Source organism: Hippopotamus amphibius, chromosome 5, assembly GCF_030028045.1.
Source record: "Hippopotamus amphibius kiboko isolate mHipAmp2 chromosome 5, mHipAmp2.hap2, whole genome shotgun sequence".
Taxonomy (NCBI): domain Eukaryota; kingdom Metazoa; phylum Chordata; class Mammalia; order Artiodactyla; family Hippopotamidae; genus Hippopotamus; species Hippopotamus amphibius.
Genome location: NC_080190.1, coordinates 76,414,349 through 76,431,863, shown reverse-complemented (window position 1 = coordinate 76,431,863; position 17,515 = coordinate 76,414,349). Strand labels below are relative to the sequence as shown.

At 37.8% G+C, this 17,515-nt stretch overlaps 1 protein-coding gene across 5 annotated transcripts in view; it reads left to right on the top strand.

The window, feature by feature from the left end:
* BICC1 (BicC family RNA binding protein 1) overlaps nucleotides 1-17,515 on the top strand; it is a 309,108-nt gene that overhangs the window by 259,050 nt on the left and 32,543 nt on the right. For 4 of the 5 annotated variants that reach the window (XR_009053881.1, XM_057736127.1, XM_057736126.1 and 1 more), the window contains exons 4-14: nucleotides 2,691-2,770; nucleotides 4,574-4,732; nucleotides 6,007-6,060; nucleotides 6,536-6,730; nucleotides 6,956-7,207; nucleotides 9,312-9,443; nucleotides 11,513-11,699; nucleotides 13,550-13,711; nucleotides 14,306-14,502; nucleotides 14,641-14,773; nucleotides 15,293-15,449. Coding sequence is in view for 4 of the 5 variants with exons in the window: in XM_057736127.1 (XP_057592110.1) it covers nucleotides 2,691-2,770; nucleotides 4,574-4,732; nucleotides 6,007-6,060; nucleotides 6,536-6,730; nucleotides 6,956-7,207; nucleotides 9,312-9,443; nucleotides 11,513-11,699; nucleotides 13,550-13,711; nucleotides 14,306-14,502; nucleotides 14,641-14,773; nucleotides 15,293-15,449 (1,708 nt within the window). In the remaining variant the exon portion in view is untranslated. Of the gene's footprint in view, nucleotides 1-2,690; nucleotides 2,880-4,573; nucleotides 4,733-6,006; nucleotides 6,061-6,535; nucleotides 6,731-6,955; nucleotides 7,208-9,311; nucleotides 9,444-11,512; nucleotides 11,700-13,549; nucleotides 13,712-14,305; nucleotides 14,503-14,640; nucleotides 14,774-15,292; nucleotides 15,450-17,515 lie in introns of those variants that run through there. The other variant, XM_057736129.1, reaches the window with a different exon arrangement.

Below are 17,515 nucleotides of genomic sequence, written 5' to 3'. Positions count from 1 at the left end.
TGACTGTGTTGCGTCTCTCTTTGTGAGCATTGCAAGTTTACACTTGTGGCCACTAGGTGGTGCTCTTTCACTTTGAAATTTAAAAAAAAAATTTTTTTTAATTGAATCTTTTGCTTTTTATTTTGTTTATTGTTCCATTGATGCAGAGATGGTGGAAAATCAAATTCCTTCTTAAATTGGATCTGAGGTTTCCTGTCCCTCTACAGATGCGTAGGAATTTTAATGTGATTATCCAGTCTGTAAAGTAATAGGTTTTCGGAGTATCATACCATTCAATACCTACTGTTAATTTATTTTGTGAGAAAATACATTTTTTTCCTATAGAAAATTTTATGTTATATATACATGGCTGATACATAAGAGACTACAATTACATGTTTTATGTGGCTTGATCTGCTGTGCTCTATACTTGATTTAGGAATCACTTGGGAAAACAACAAAATGCTCATTGCCAGGTTCTGGAGACCCAGGAACCTATATTTTACAAGTGTTACCAGTGAGTCTGATGAGCAGACATGTTTGAGACGCACCAGGCTCTAATCCCCGACTGCAGTACTGAGCATTTCTAGTAATGTCAGAGTTCAAGGGAGTTGAGACCGCAGTTGTGAGAGTAGACAACTCTTTATGTAAATATTGCCTCTAGGAGTCATAATGGATGTAATAAGAATTGTTAAAGAGAATGTTTGTCTATTTAAGTGTGCTAAGGTTGGCGAGACTCTTGCACAGAAAAGGCAGTCCATATTAGGATGCATGAAGAACCAAGCAGACAGGACATGATGCAGCTGTAGTGCAGAGGCTCTCCCAGTTTGTGGTGGTTGGACAGACATTTTGCCCTACTTTTATTTAGCCCCTCGCCTTATAATACCCGATAATGTAAACATTTTAGGAAGTTTTAACCAGCATTAAGGTCTTTGATCTTTGCAACATCCTTTTGACAGGGCAACTGTTAAAGGAGGGATTAAAGAACAGGATAAGGAAAAGTGCCTGAACCAAGAGCAGCCACCAGGAGACACAGTCGGGGGGGGGGGGGGGGGGGGGGGGGGAGAGGGTGGGAATTGGAGGTGATGGCATGGACTCAAATTAGGCCCAGCTGCTGGGAGGTCTCCCCAGGAGGCGGGACGCGTTCCTGAGCTCTGAAGCTCCATGTGCACTGTTGTTGACTAGGATTGCTCCATCCTGTCCTAAGAGTGGGGAGCTTTAGAAAATGGTTCCCTCCCTCTTCCCATCCTTCATTTCTTTCTCTTTCCCTCTCCACCCCTTTCAGTCACACCTTATGAATCATGGCCTTGGTGACTGTGAGGTGGAGATGGGTAGGTTAAATCACAATGTGATGAAGTATGTGTAGTTAGATAAAATCTACACCAGATCATTTAAGTTTCTTATCCTAGTTTATCCTGGTTTAGAAGAACTCAGGCAGAACTGCCTGCTAATTGTGAAAGTTGCTCAGCAAATGTTGGCCAACTCTGTCGTTGACCCAGGTGTATGATGTGTACTCAGCAGAGAAGGCAGCATGTTGTGGGCAGTCAGTAAGATTGGCGCTGTTAGCGATTGTGGTGGTAATGCTAAATTCTCCGTCATTCAGCTCTATCACTAGAGCTAATGGTATAGAACGTTCAGATGGTCTTGGTTGCTGTCAGGCTGACCTGTAGGGTAATAAAACAGACTGCTGGGGAAACTTGAAGACCTGATTAAAGACAGAATCCAAGAGGCACGTCCCCACCCTGGCATTGGCACTGATGTCTCCCTACACCAGGAAGATCCTAGCTTGGCCAGCTGCCTCATCCCCTTTAAGCCTTACTTTCTCAAAGAGGCCAAATGCCCCTACCCCCTACTCATAGCTGGCCTTCCTGGTCCTTTGTCTTATTCTCCTTTTCCTTTTTTTCATAGTAGCTATGTTCTAATATACTAGATCATTTATTTATTTGATTGGCTTTTGCCTCCCTGCACAAGACTGTAAGCTCCATGTGGATAAGGGTCTTTTCTTGTCGCTGATATATCCTCCAGCCCCTGGAATAGTGCCTGGTACATAGTAGAGGTGCAGAAAATACGTGCTGAATGAATGAATGCTTTCCTGTATAACATTCCCTGGCAGTAATAAACAACAGACATAGCATATATTTAGTCACTTACTTAGTACTAATTCTGAATAAATATTAAATATTCTTGGATGAAGATTAAGTTTTTTTTCTATTAACCTTGACCAGTAAGAATATCTTCTAAATTATCACATAGTTTAAAGTGTGGATCGAGAGTTGGAAGATACTGGATTATAATAAACAAGACCTGAATGGTTTTCTGGGGCAAGTTACTAAACTGCTCTGTGCCTTTATTTCCTTTGCAAACAGACTCAACAAAACTGTGGTGTAGATTAAATGAGTCAGTGCATTTCAAGCCTTAGAACAGGGCCTGGGCTGTAGCAAGAGATGAATTAATAAACTGAATTTATAGATTCTTCACTTATTTAAAAAATAATTATATTTATTTTGCAATTAAATGTAAAATTAAATAGGTTGGCCAGTATCTATAAATGTACAATTTGGGTATTTTCGGTATTTCTGTTTTTATTACAGTGACAACACACTGAATTTATATTGAGTTTATTATGGAATCTCTTTTCTTATATTGTACCATCAGTTTTAAAACAGAGCTTGAGGGTTTCATATGAGCCCTTTATTTTTGATTTCTTATAGATCCCCATATTAAGGTTTCTGGAAAGAAAGAAGATGTTAAGGAAGCCAAGGAAATGATCATGTCTGTCTTAGACACAAAAGTAAGTGAATGTTAAGGACACTCAGATGTCAGAACCTTGTCTCTGCAAGGGCTACTTCATGCTGTTATGAAAGAACCATTTGGAGAAGAAAAACCAGGAGAAAGTAATGGTGGGTTTTAAAATAAGCATGTGTGATTCTACAGTGGATATAAAGTTCTGTTTAAAATTTGAATAGGTTTTCTCATGCTGGGTAACTGAATAATATTCTCCCTCTCTTTCCATATGTGTGCATGTGTATATATATGTATATATATTTAAATACATATATGTGTGTGTGTATATGTTATATATATGCACATATGTATGTATAGGCCATCGTCAGAAATAGACATTGAACCTGATTAGTACAGGGCAAGCAATAAAGACTGCAAGAATTAACATATTTGCCTTTATGATGTCAGTAGAAAACCAGAATAATCTTCCGTATAGCTCTGTGTGTGTGATGGCATGAAATTTGACAATTTGTCTTGTACGTTCTCTCTCTCTACAAGTATATGTAGAGAGAGACAATAGAGAAATTAAAATATGTAAAAATGTCTACTCGATTGTGAGAATTTATTTTAATAAACACTTCTAAATAATGTACTATATGCCAGGCACTTAGCCACATCCTTTACAAACGTTAATTTGTTTACTCTTCATAAGTAACTCAGCACAGAGATCCTAGGGAATTTGCAAAAGATCCAATAGCTGATAAGTAGGGAGGTGGTATTCAAATCCAGGCTGTGTGGTTCTTAACCACTGTGTTTTGCCACCTGGTATTTCATTGAAATGGTTTCTGATTTCTTCCTCTTTATTTCTTTTCAAAAAAAAATCTTTAAGAATCATTCACCTTATAATTATTATATATACTTTAGAACATCCAGAAAGGGATATCTTTTTTCTCTTTTTAGAGATTAAACTAAAAGAACTAAGTTTAAAAACCAAAGTGTTTAATACTTTGTTTAAAATTTAAGAATTCAGATAATGTAAAACTATTGATATTTTTAACATCCTGTTGTATTTTGACTTTTTAAATTTTACTTTGTAAGGATTGAAGAATTTCAATTTCAATTTTATAAATGAGAAAACATTTCATGTCAGTCTTTATAATTTTATGGCACTACATTTTCCTAAATTAAATATGTGGATTCTAGTCTGACTAATTATTCATTATGTCTTAGAACTTTACATCTCGCTTAACTATAACTAATCTTACACTCCTGTTGGTTTCCTTAAGCCATTTTACTGCTGGAGATTATACTTGGTGATCTCTTCCTCACTCTTATTCTTACCAGCAAGAATAATTTATCTACTTTGTAAAATTTGACATACCGTGATAGAGAACTTGTGAAAATGTTTGTAAATATTTTTTAATTCAGTTTTGAGTTTTATTTTTATTTCTAGTTTTCTATCATTGTTCAACATTTCTACCAACATATTGATACATATATTCCCTCTTGTAATTGTTTTCATTTGTTTTTTATTATTTGAATTCTGTTTCATGAATGATATCTATTAAAGAAAAAATGAGTAATTTATTTGTAATTATACCTAATTTTAAATATAGCTGTCCAAAAAATTATCTTGGTAAAGAGTATACCTTTCTTCTGACAAATTTGTCTTTAAATGAAAATTTCTTTTCTATTAGCCAAAGAGAGAGAGAAATTGAAAACTTTATAGGTTAAGATGATCTTATTAAGAAATCTGTAAGATCTTCCACTGGATCACTTTTTATTAGCCCTATTCCCTTGGAGGAAAAGTGTCTTTTAGGAATTGTTCCTTTTTTCACACATCAAAAAATAATACATTATTTCCACGTAGAGCAATCGGGTCACCTTGAAGATGGATGTTTCACATACAGAACATTCTCATGTAATCGGCAAAGGTGGCAACAATATTAAAAAGGTGATGGAAGAAACGGGATGCCACATCCACTTTCCAGATTCCAACAGGAATAATCAAGCAGAAAAAAGCAACCAGGTGCTTGGTCTTTTCACGTGAACTTTTATGGGGCCAATTAAAGCTTGAGTTTTCTGTATGCATATCTTTTTCGGGAGATGAGAACAAAAGAGTGATCATGAAGATGGCGTGTAGTATGGAGTGTACGTCCCCCTCCAAGGAGACGGAAGGTGCTCTGCTTTTTAAAGAGATGAGTTGTAGATGGGCTGTAAATTCTTGATCTCTAAATGGTGTAGAAGAGAGGAAGGGATGTCATGGCAACATAAAACAAAGTCCCTGCTGAAAGTCTTAGAAGGCATGTGAGTTAGGAAAGGCCCGGAAAGCTTGCCTAGTCCCAGCACCTATCGATTGCTGGGATTCTGTCTGCAGCATCGCACAGGTGGTCCTCCAGGTTACACCGGATCACCTTCTGAGAGGCGGTGTATGAGTGTCTGACTTGCTCATGTTGACCAAATTATGTCTCTATTTTATACACATTTTTTCTAGCTTGTGTGTTTGGAAACAAATGGAAATCACCTGTCTACATGAAAATGCTGTCGGTACTTGAAGAACGGATAGTGTTGTGTTATTTGGAAGTTTTCTTTCCTTAATCACAATACTAGAAACTGTGTCAGCCACAAAGATAAATAAGATGTGGCCTTTTCTCTGTGGGGACTAATGGTGACGGTGGGACACACGCATAAGGCACTAGATAGAAAGCCTGGTAAAAAGCAAGAGTAGTAATCAAAATATTTGACAGCTGGTATGGTGTGGGGCATGGCCCGCAAGAGTGTTGTCTGGGAGCCTCACCCTGTTGGCATAATTCCAAGAGTAATTCTTTAGTTGCTGGATCATAGGAAAGCCCAGGAGATCCAAGAAGAGGCCTGATGGAGCACCAGTTTTTTGCCAGCCAGCATGGAAGTAGTTCATTATTTTGAGAACTTAGTGCCGCACTGTCATTGCACTTTGAAATCCATATCGCATTCAGAGAGTTTTTAGAAAGGGGAGAAAATGCAGTGAACATGAGAAATTGTGAAGAGGGCACGATGGCCTCATGGTGGCAGGGTGGTTTTAGGTAAGTCCAGGAGGTGATGTCGATCAATTGACGTACATCACCCTAGCTCATTAAAATGCAAATTCTGATGAAGCAGGTCTGGGTTGGTGCCTGAGAGCTTTCATTTTAAAGAAACTCCCAGGTAAAGGCGATGGTGTTTTATCCTGGACGACACTTTGAGTGGTGAGGGTGTAGGTAACTGGGAAAGCGGATGTGGGTTTAAGTACAATAAATCTAACTCTGTGTTTTTTTACTTTTGCAGGTATCTATAGCAGGACAACCGGCAGGAGTAGAGTCTGCCCGAGTTAGAATTCGGGTAACTATTTATTACTTTTAGTACTGTAAATCATTGTCAGCGATGTTTGCATTATAAGGCAATAAAAATGTAATTTATCATTTTCTAATGAAATCATATGTTCAAATGTAGGAAATAGTGACAAAAGTTGTTTTAATGTATCAAAGTTGTTTCTTAGAGACGGAAGTTGTTTCTTAGAGACAGAAGTTGTTTCTTAGAGACCTAAAGGATTTTATCTGGCTCCATTTCTCTGATGATTTTGAAAGGATCAAAAAGATGCCTGAGGGAGAATGCCACAGGCAGTTTAAGTTACAAACTCTCAGATTTCTCATAAGGCTCCATTCATTTAAAAAACTTTAGTCTACCCAAGCTTATGGCTGTACTAAAAGCATTATGTTTTAAAATTCCATCTTCAGAAAAGAATGAATGAATTACACTAATCTCTAAATGTACAATGACTTAACTATCTGCTCCGGCTTCTGTAATTTCATTTTAGGAGCTGCTTCCTTTGGTGCTGATGTTTGAGCTTCCAATTGCTGGAATTCTTCAACCTGTGCCTGATCCTAATTCCCCCTCTATTCAGCACATATCACAAACGTACAACATTTCAGTGTCATTTAAACAGCGGTCCCGAATGTATGGTGCTACTGTGATAGTACGAGGCTCTCAGAATAACACAAGTGCTGTGAAGGTAAGTGGTGTAGGTAATTCCGGACATTGTAGGTGTACAACTCATGCAAGTTTTATTTTAAGGATTTTAAGATTAATTTGTTTTCCAGAATTTTTTCTCACACTACCTTCTGGTTCATAGAACGTGTCGAATTTTTCCATAGCTGTCAGAAGTGCAGTAGAATCTTTCCCTTCAGTGTGGACGGTTATTGTACAGGATTATTTCTCTCCCACCCCTTTCTCCTAGGAAGGAACAGCCATGCTGTTGGAACATCTTGCCGGGAGCTTGGCGTCGGCTATCCCCGTGAGCACGCAACTAGACATCGCAGCTCAGCACCATCTCTTTATGATGGGTCGAAATGGAAGCAACATCAAACATATCATGCAGAGAACGGGTGCTCAGATCCACTTTCCCGATCCCAGTAATCCACAAAAGAAATCCACCGTCTACCTCCAGGGCACCATTGAGTCTGTCTGTCTTGCAAGGCAATATCTCATGGTAGGTTTACTGAAATTAATGGTACAATTTTTTTTTTAAACTTCTTTGGGTATAGTGTATGTTGCTGCACGTACTGTACCAATGTGGGATTTATGGAAGCACTTTGGAATTCTGGTCAAATAAGGCAGTTTCTAGGTAAAAGGAAATGAAAGAATAAGGTACATAGTGCCTCACAGACTTAATTTCATTGTATAGGTGAGTAACTTCCTTGTAGTATTTTGTTTTTGTTTTTTAACTTAAACTAAGCAACAGAAGAGGTTATGTTGAAATAATTGGCTGTGTTTTATGGAAGGTGGTATTTTTATTTGACATGTAGTATTAGCTTGTGTTTGCCAAAAATGTCTTCTGTTTAAACAGAAAAGTTAAAAACTAATACATTTAAAATTTTACCCTCAAAGATGTAAGTTTTGGTAGCGTGAAACATTTGAACATGTCATAAATCAGAGGATACAATTTTGAAAATGCTATTTAAGCCATGAATTTGAGCATCATGCATTGAAGAAAAATAAGTTATATAATTTACTACTCCTTCCAGTTTATAATTTTCAATATTTCTCTCCTTCCTTTATCTATTTAAAAACCCAGTCTGTAGGTTGTTATATAGTAACAAAATGGACTGACATACTGGACTCACAAATATTCTTACTGAAAACACCATTATATTCTTCCGTTCAAGCTAGACCTTTAGTGACATTTGAATCCATAAGCTTCAGGCGTGACCTTTGCTGTTATTAACTTGCAGAATCTGTTTTTGAGAAACTTTCAGAAAAGCCAGATTTGTATTGTTGATTCCATTCCTCTGACAGATGAGAACTTGTTATAATCATTAAGGATTATGATATATAATTCTAAGAAATAAATTTTTTTAGCCAAGCTTATTTATGCTACCTTTTAATATACTACTAGTTAGATAGTATATTTGTATCCAAAGATTATTATGATTACTCTTCATATTTTTTTTGCCCTTTTCAAGTTCTTTAGATATTATTTTGAGTTTAGTGAATTTTCAAGCAATCAGTGCAGTTATGAGTTCATATTCATACTTTGATCACACCTGCCAAAAATACAGGTGCGTAATGAGACATATTATTATTGCAATAGTGAAAGATGTAAGGGAGAGAGAAATTAAACGGCTTTAACTTATATTTTAAATACCACCACCGTGGTTTGTTGGTTTTTTTGTTTGTTTGTTTGTTTTTAATAGCAGTATCCTTACAAACATGACTTATCCAGAAGAGAAATGGAACATGGTGATTTCATTTTAATTCTAGTATGTTTGATGGTATTCGATGGTAACTTCTTCTGATACTCACGTACAAACCCATCAATCTGTGCATCATAAAAATGTATGGGATGTGTTTCCTATACTCAGTAGATTAGGGGCCAGGAAGAAAGCATCAGAGAAAAAAACTGCTAAACCCTGACATGTTAAAGAGTGAGACAGTTAAAAGAGGGGGTGACAGTAGCAATTTACTCCAGGAAGGAGGTAAGGTTTGAGCTGCATCAGAAGAGAAGTAGGACTTCGGTTGGCAAAGAAGCCTTCTGATGAGTTAGGATACCAACGTATAGAATCTATTTAAAAGGTAGTCAAGAGGCTGGTCTAGCCTGGAGGAAGGGGCAGACGTGTACACATAAACCTGTGATTGTACATGCAAAGCCAGGCTGAAATGTGGAGATTTTTAAAGGCTGATACATGTTTAGATTTCATTTGGGAGACAATAAACAGCCTCCACTGTAAGTCTTTGAGCCAGGGCATATGATTAGTACCCTTGATGTGGTTGAGAATCTAGTTTCTGGCATCACTAACAAAACTGAAGTCAGAGAATGGAGGCATTTTCCAAGGTGGAGAGCAGGTAAAAAATTCAGGTCCCAAAATAGAAACACAAGACACATTTTTTTGTTATCCAAAAAATAGCTTCTACCCCTCAACATTATTTGCAGAACAGCCTTCTAAGCTATGTGAAGGTGTATAATTTAGCTTTCATACTTTGGTTTACTCTTTAAATCTATAAAATGTTGCAGTATCTGTAGGCATGTTAAATTAGTGGATATTTAAATGAGTAACTTTTTAACCTCTCACACTTTCCATTGTGACACTTCCTAGGGTTGTCTTCCTCTTGTGCTGATGTTTGACATGAAGGAAGAAATTGAAGTCGATCCACAGTTCATCGCTCAGTTGATGGAACAGCTTGATGTCTTCATCAGTATTAAGCCAAAGCCGAAACAGCCGAGCAAGGTTGGTTCAGAGTCTGGGCCCAAAGAGAACCATGTAGCCTATCACATTCTGTATAGTGTTTTTTTCCTATAAATGTGTATTTGCATATGCATGAAACTAAATATTCTATATAATATACATCATTATATATTATATTTAGTTATTTTATATAAATGTAAATTTGTAACAGCATTCATTATTGATCATTTTCTTTATATATGTGTCGGTTTTTGAAGTCCATTGTTGACCATTATTTTAAGTATATATATGGGAAGGAAAGAGAAGACATTTTTTAAATTAATTTGCAACCTGCTAACTTTAAGCTTTACTAAGTTGCCAGAGAGTTGATAAGGCTGAACATTGTGTTATGTGCGTATGTGTATGTGTACATATCCAAGGCAATTCAAAAAATACTTCGCTTACTTACTATTTGTGAGCCACAGTGCTAGCCCTGGAGGTTTAAAGAATAGGTACCCATTCTCCTTCATAAATACTTTAAATAATGATGTGCCCCCAGTTCAGCCTTCTTGGAACTTCTCCTCTAAGATGTTGCAAAATTTCAGTAATTACATGTACTGTCAAAATTTAATGGGATAATTCTAATGACATTAAATGCTGGTGAGAATGTGAGGAAAGAGAAATGTCCCTACATTAAATTGTGTAAATTGGCACAACCACTTTGAAAAGCAATTTATGACCATCTGATCACACTGAAAATACTGATACCCTACTACCCTCAGCGATTCTACTTGTAGTTATACACACTGAAGAAGCCTTTGTATCAAAAGTCAAAGGACAAGAATGGTGTTGAATAAAAAAAGCAAGGTGCATAGTAACATGTACTAAATTATAACATTTATGTATATTTTTATTACAGTAAGTAAAACACCAAACAGTTGTACCATCCATTTTTTTAAATTTCAAAGCTATGAATTTTATTATATATGCATATGGTATATGTATAACATCTATTACTGTACACAGTTTTGTATCTATGTAAATAATGTGGTATTCAGTGTCCAGCATAAAAAAAACAATCATGCCTTCTTCAAAAGAAAACTTTAAAGGAAGAGAGAGGATTGATTCTACATGAACTTGATATATTGAGTTTAAGGTTAGAGAATAGCACATTAATTTTATGTATTGTGAAGCTTCGGGCTTGACTAATTTGAGTTGACTAGAGTCACTGTGGGTACCAGGACAGAAAGATACAGACAGAAGACACTTTGCATGTAAAGATGGACAGGCACGGGAAGATTTCTGGAGTTCAGTAAGAACTGAGCAGAGGTCAGGGGAAAATAGATTGTGAGACCTCTGAAACCTTGTAGCATCCCACGGCCGTTTAATTATGCCTCACTGGCCTCGAGGCTGACTGCTGCTTTAACTGCTGTCTCAGCCATACATTTTCTTTATTGTCCCTTGGAGGCTTTCCCCCTTGGGTTCACATTTCCAATTTTCTAGATGAGTCCATTGAGGAAAAAAAGAAGATTTGTTGTTTGGAAATTTATTTTACCATAAGCTTTGCCACAGATATGTCATCAGTGGGGAAGAGTGGTACCTCAAGGTCCATTAGTTAACTCGTAGACTGTAAATGTCAAATGTAAGTGACTATTACTGTGCAGTCTGTATATGGTGACATGTTTGATTTGTTTTGTACAGATGAGATGGGGGGGGCTTTAATGTAAAGACAAGAGGATATAAATGAGAATGGGCTGTAGAGAAAGATGGACACAAGTTCTAATCCTCCAGCTGCCCCTCCACAGCTGCGCTGTGACCTTGGGTGAGGCCCTCGTCCTCACTGAACATGAATAATAGGGTTTTGCAGGAATTAGAATATATGTGCAGCTTCTTCCATCACAGTGCCTGGAACACAGGACACACCCAGTGAATGGTGCCTGACATTTTATGGTTTTACCAAAAAGAGTAAACTTAGGAAATACGTGGGTAGAATTTGCAGTCGATTTTAAAGCAGCATTAATCCATTCCCTGAGTGGAATTCTTATTACCACATTCATTTATAACCCCCCTCCTAAACTCATTGTAGCCTACTTGCATGTCACTTTTTTCTTTCTCATTATGTGTTTTCATAGTCTGTGATTGTGAAAAGTGTTGAACGAAATGCCTTAAATATGTATGAAGCAAGGAAATGTCTCCTCGGACTTGAAAGCAGTGGGGTTACCATAGCAACCAGTCCGTCCCCAGCATCGTGCCCTGCCGGCCTGGCATGTCCCAGCCTGGATATCTTAGCTTCTGCAGGCCTTGGACTCACTGGACTAGGTATAAAATTTATTATTATAGCCCTTCTCAGCCACTGGGGGATTGCTTATCCAGTTCCCTTTCTTTCTACTGTTTGGGGCCACATTTTAAAGGCTATTTTTTTCCCTCTTCAGGCCCTACAATCAGGTGAAAAGCAACAAAACTCAATCCATTGTGATTTTTTTTGTTAGACTCTATGGATTTCTATTTCCCAGATTCTTTTTATTTTAGCATGAATAATCAAGGTCTGGCTGTTTTATTTTCGGTGGCTGTGTTTGTTCTTCTAAATTAAGAATGCCATTGAGAGTGAAGTGAGCAGGCTGAGTATAATTTATGTGTTTGTTCTCTCTCGCATTTGCAATATTGCCATCAGTCCCTAGAGATAAAGATTATCCAGTTTGCTTTTCAAAAAGTAATTGCAAATCTGCATGAGGGGTGGGGAGAGGGAGAGAGGAAAGCAAGCAGAACCTTTACTCCCAGTGGTTAGGCCTGCCTTACCCAGACACAAAGGCAGTCTAGCCTGTGGCCACCAAGGGAAACAAACCGACCTGCATTTATACCTAAGGTGAAGAAGAGAAAGATGAAAGAACATCATCATCTTGGTGCTTTAGTTCTTTAAGAAAGTAGGGTGAGCCACTTAATAGTTATGGTGTGATATGTATTGCCTCATTTACAGATTCCCATCTTGTACGATGAAGTTCATTGCTATCATTACAATTATACTAGGTTCACTACTTTTTTGCACATTTTTAAGTAGCTATAATATGAAAAGTTAATGCAATAACCCTCGCAAATCATTATGCCTTATTCAGTGTTGATTTGAGACAGAAAAAAGTACTCTTAGCAGTCTTTAAAATTTTTAATAGCTATTCTTGCTTTTTAAAAATGTAATATGGTTATAATATGATTAAGATTACAAGTATCCCTGCCCAGACATCATTACAAGTAAAGACAGATTTTCCCCCTTGGCGCCTAATCTCCCAAAGTTGTCCCTTCCACTGGAGATCTGAACAGAGCCGTATAGTAGCACAGCACTGCATGGGAGTCTGGAAATGCCAGTCAGGTGACTTAGCAGGAGAACTGAGTTCTTCCTGCACTCGAGAGAAAAAAAGTGAGCTAAGATCAGAGTGATTTAATTTTAAAATGTTTTCATGGCTGTCCCTATCCTCTGATACTTAATGCTTTAAGTATTCCTGGAAACTTCTTACACAAATTCATATTTTACTTTAGAACGTATTCGAAATGCCTGAAGGGAAAATTCATTACTAAATCAAACACTAAATCCTTACCACAAGCAAAAAAAAAGATTCTTTTTTCTGAGAAAAGTGTTCGTACACATTTGAGATGAACCCAAAGAAGTCATGTATGTAGAGTCATGTACAGTATGAAAACTGTTCCCGGTAGGCCAGCCTCTCTACAAATGGACCAAAGGGAGCTATTCTGTTGCAGGAAGACATTCCCCTGTTCACTGCTAATTGTAAGTGGTTTAAAAAGAGTTTGTTTGGAAGCAGATGACAAGTGAGTTATGCGGAGAAATAAAAAAGGGTTTCCACTCGAGCAGAATTTTGTCCATCCTGGCTAATTGTAAAGCAGCTGACTGGTGCTCCATGCCCCTGACCGCTGTCCTGGTCTGGGCACACCTGTCTTCCATTTCCCCATCACCATCTGTCTGTGGACAAGTGGGGTCCTGTGCTGGAGTGTATCATGCAGTATTTCATGTGAATATTTGAAAGAAGGTAATCTGTCACTCATATCTTATATTTGGAAAATATCAGATTATATGAATGTACATTCCAAATGGCAATATTGATGCTATCTGTATTTTTAAATCTTGAGTTTATATGTATTGACTTTGCATTCATTGATTACAGGTCTTTTGGGACCCACCACCTTATCTCTCAACACTTCGACAACCCCAAACTCACTTTTGAATGCTCTTAATAGCTCGGTCAGTCCTTTGCAAAGTCCAGGTTCTGGTACCCCCAGCCCCACATTGTGGGCACCTCCACTTGCTAATACTTCAAGTGCCACAGGTCAGTATTATTTAAGTACAATCAAAGGTGTGTATTCTTAGGTATTACCAGTTTTTAAGTAAAATTTACTAGTGGTTGCCTTTCCTTAGGGAAGAACTGCGGTTCAAAGCATACAGCAGCCCAACAGATTCTGCAAAGTGTAAATCACTTAAAATGAAGCATAATAAAGCAGTGAGTTTTTCATAAAAGTAATATGTAATCTTCAGACATGACAAGCAGATCAGGACAAAGAGTATGACCTGCAGGGAGCAATGGCAAAAGCACATGAGGGTCACTGACCTGGTAATTAGGAAACGCAGGTTCTAGTTTGACAAGTTTGCTTGGTAGTGAGATGCACATGCTAAATCTAGCTAGTTTCATCATCTGTACAGTGAAGAGCTTGGATTAAACACTCTCCACAGTGTTCTTCCATTTTAATACTTCTTTTATGTTTTTGTAATGTGTTAAACCTATTAACAGAGAGGTATCAAAGTTGAATTCTCTTCTCAATTTGCAGCAACAAAAATGATTTTTTTTTTGTTACTGAAAACAGTAAATTAATGCTTCTTGATTCTATTCCTGCCTAATCTCTGTCTCCATGAAATGCTATTTTAGGTTTTTCTGCTATACCACACCTTATGATTCCATCTACTGCCCAAGCCACATTAACCAATATTTTGCTGTCTGGAGTGCCCACCTATGGGCACACAGCTCCATCTCCCCCTCCTGGCCTGACTCCTGTTGATGTCCATATCAACAGTATGCAGACAGAAAGCAAGAAAATCTCTGCTTCGTTAAATGGACACACACAGGTAATGCCTTTTAGCAAGAATCACGTGACCTATTCTGTTTGTAAGGGATAAGCCACTAGTAACACGTGTAAACTTTCACCTGAAATGAATTTTAGCATTGTGACTATATCTCTGTGTTATTTTCTATTATTGTTTCAGTCTCCGAATATAAAATATGGTGCAATATCCACTTCATCACTTGGAGAAAAAGTGCTGAGTGCGAATCACGGTGATCTGTCTAGACAAACAACTGGATCTGAGCAGGCATCTCCCAAATCAAATCCTGCAGAAGGTATCTTTCCTTCTGAACTTCAGCCTGCTCTGTTGATTTGAGAAAGGGGATTGTAGAAAGTCTGTGTGGCAATTTTGAGTTGGTTTTGTTAACTAGTTAAGACTCATCTTGCCTCAAGGATGCAGAAAGACAATATCTTGAATGAAATTCCAAAGAACTTTGCCACAGAAAGAACCACTTTCCCATTACATTGGACCTTCCTAAATTAAAGTGAATATAATTGTGCAACAGAAAAGCATTAATTTACTAAGTGTGTATGTGTGTGTGTAATTGTTTCCAAGTAGAGTATTTCTTTTTATAACACCTTCATCTCTAACAATCTTTAAAAAACATGAGGGTCTTCTCTTCAGATTTCATCTTGAGTTTTTGAGATAGCCTGAATTTAAGGCATCTTCTCTGTAGCTGAAAGCTGTTATGCTTTTGTCTCCGAGGGTTGGATTCTGATTTGTTTCCGTTGCAGGTGATTGTTGATAGTAGGGTGATGTTTGGAATTTTACTTTTTTCTCTCCTCTTCTGCAGGTTGTAACGATGCTTTTGTTGAAGTAGGCATGCCCCGAAGTCCTTCCCATTCCGGAAATGCTGGTGACTTGAAACAGATGATGGGACCCTCCAAAGTTTCCTGTGCCAAGAGGCAGACAGTAGAACTATTGCAAGGCACAAAAAATTCACACTTACAGTATGTATTTTAATCTTAAAATCCTTGATCCTTGGAAAGAAAGTGTATAACAGGCTAGATTTATGTTAAACTCAGTAGTTAGTGCTCTTTGGTTCAAGTGCATTTGACGTTTATCCATGGGTTTTTATCATTTCTCTTTATAATTACCTTCTCTTTTTACTTATAAAAATGGTTTTAAGAATAGTATCTGGTAACTTTTACCCTTGCCATAAAACAAAATTCAACTAAGTAAATTTAAAGATCAAATTGACTTTATTCAACAATTCATGAATTGGTAGCATCCCATTTAGCAAACAGCTTTCTATTTCTAGCAAATAGCTCTCCAAAGAGCTGCAGAAAGAGAAGGTTTTTAAAGGCAGAAAGGGTGTAGGACAAGGAAGTCATAAAGAAAAGAAAGGATTATGTCAGGCAAGGTCACCTTCCTTTGGGAGAAGGCAGGGGCCTATCTGGCGGATTACCTCACTAGCTCTGGCCAAGAAATTCCAGACAGGACTGGTTAAGATTACATTCCTAGGAAAGGCCGAAACTGCAGTTAGGTTAGGTGTCAAGTCTTGGCTTGTGGATGTGGGGCTTAGCACAAGTGACTCCATTTTGGGCCTGTTGTCCCTTTTATCACAATTCTCTCCTTTTGATCAGACTTCCAGCCTAAGTGAGAGATGTGATCAAAATTTAAGGCATTAGCACTACTCTCAGCTACTTCTCTGTAGTTTAGTTCTTATAGCTTTTACTGATCCTCTGTGTGACATTCACAGGTCATGATTTTTTTTGCTATTGAATCTCTGTGGTATTCACAGGTCATGACTTCAGGCTCACAGTTGTTTTAGTCAGTCCTTTTCATCATTTCTTTTCTGGCATTCCAGTTTCAGGGAGATCATTTGCTCAGTGGTTAGTGGCTGTAAACATACATTTAAAGCTTTTGAGAGAATACAGTAGAATAATTTGCAATGTTTGGGCAGTTTGGAGCCATCGTCCCCCAGACAGAAACCAATCAAAATCAAATAAGTCAAAGAAAGACCCTGCTGAAGGAGTCAGTTTTTAAGCCAAATGGCTTGCTCTATGACCTTAGTTAACTGAGTTTCTACTTGCCCAGAAATGTTAATCCACATGCAGCATGTAATGTTGCCCACAGCACAGACACTCCCTTGTTCAGCTAAAAGGTAATCAAAGGCTATTCTATTATCAAGAACAACTTTGGCCAGAGAATCTGTGGAATTTTGTTGGGGAGTTACTGTCTTGGTAGGTTTTGCAGTATTTTCAAGAGTCAAGGAGAGATTCCTGATCACAGCTTCATTTACTCATAACTCTGGGAGTAGGACCCTGCTATGGAATGTGAATCCTAAATCATGAAAGCCTCTTGGACTTTTCTAACTCTGCAGTGTAAATTCAGAGAAGTTGTCCAATGAAGTGTCTCAGTTTGTTTGTAAATAGTTAGGGGCACAGTTAGATAACCCAAGAAGCATTGCCCTGTTGCGTGCCAGCCACCTAGCAATCCACACGCCCAAGGAGAATGATAACCACCACAGACAAAGGTAAATACTGTTGGGGCACAAACCACTTCCACTAAAGTGGTGCTGTTCATGGATTCATTTGCAGGGATGGTTGCATTTGCCCATTCAAGCCATGAGTCAGTTAAATTTTCAGTGCATTTAAGTAAAACTCCTAACCTGAAATAAAAAGTTATATATTACAGAGGTTATCTCCCTTAGCAATGGCCTGAGACATAGATGATAGCATTATCTTTCTGGGTCAATGCCAGAGTAAAGGAAAGAAAAAGAGAAGAAAAGGATTTCATGTTTAGTTGAAGTATGAAGCCTTTAAAATTTACTTATTTATGGCTGCATTGGGTCTTCATTGCTGCATGTGGGCTTTCTCTAGTTGTGGCGAGCAGGGGGCTACTCTTTGTTATGTTACATGGGCTTCACATTGTGGTGGCTTCTCTTTTCATGGATCACGGGCTCTAGGCACATGGGTTTCAGTAGTTGTTACGTGTGGGCTCAGTAGTTGTGGCACACAGGCTTAGTTGCTCTGTTGCATATGAGATCTTTCCAGACCAGAGATTGAACCTG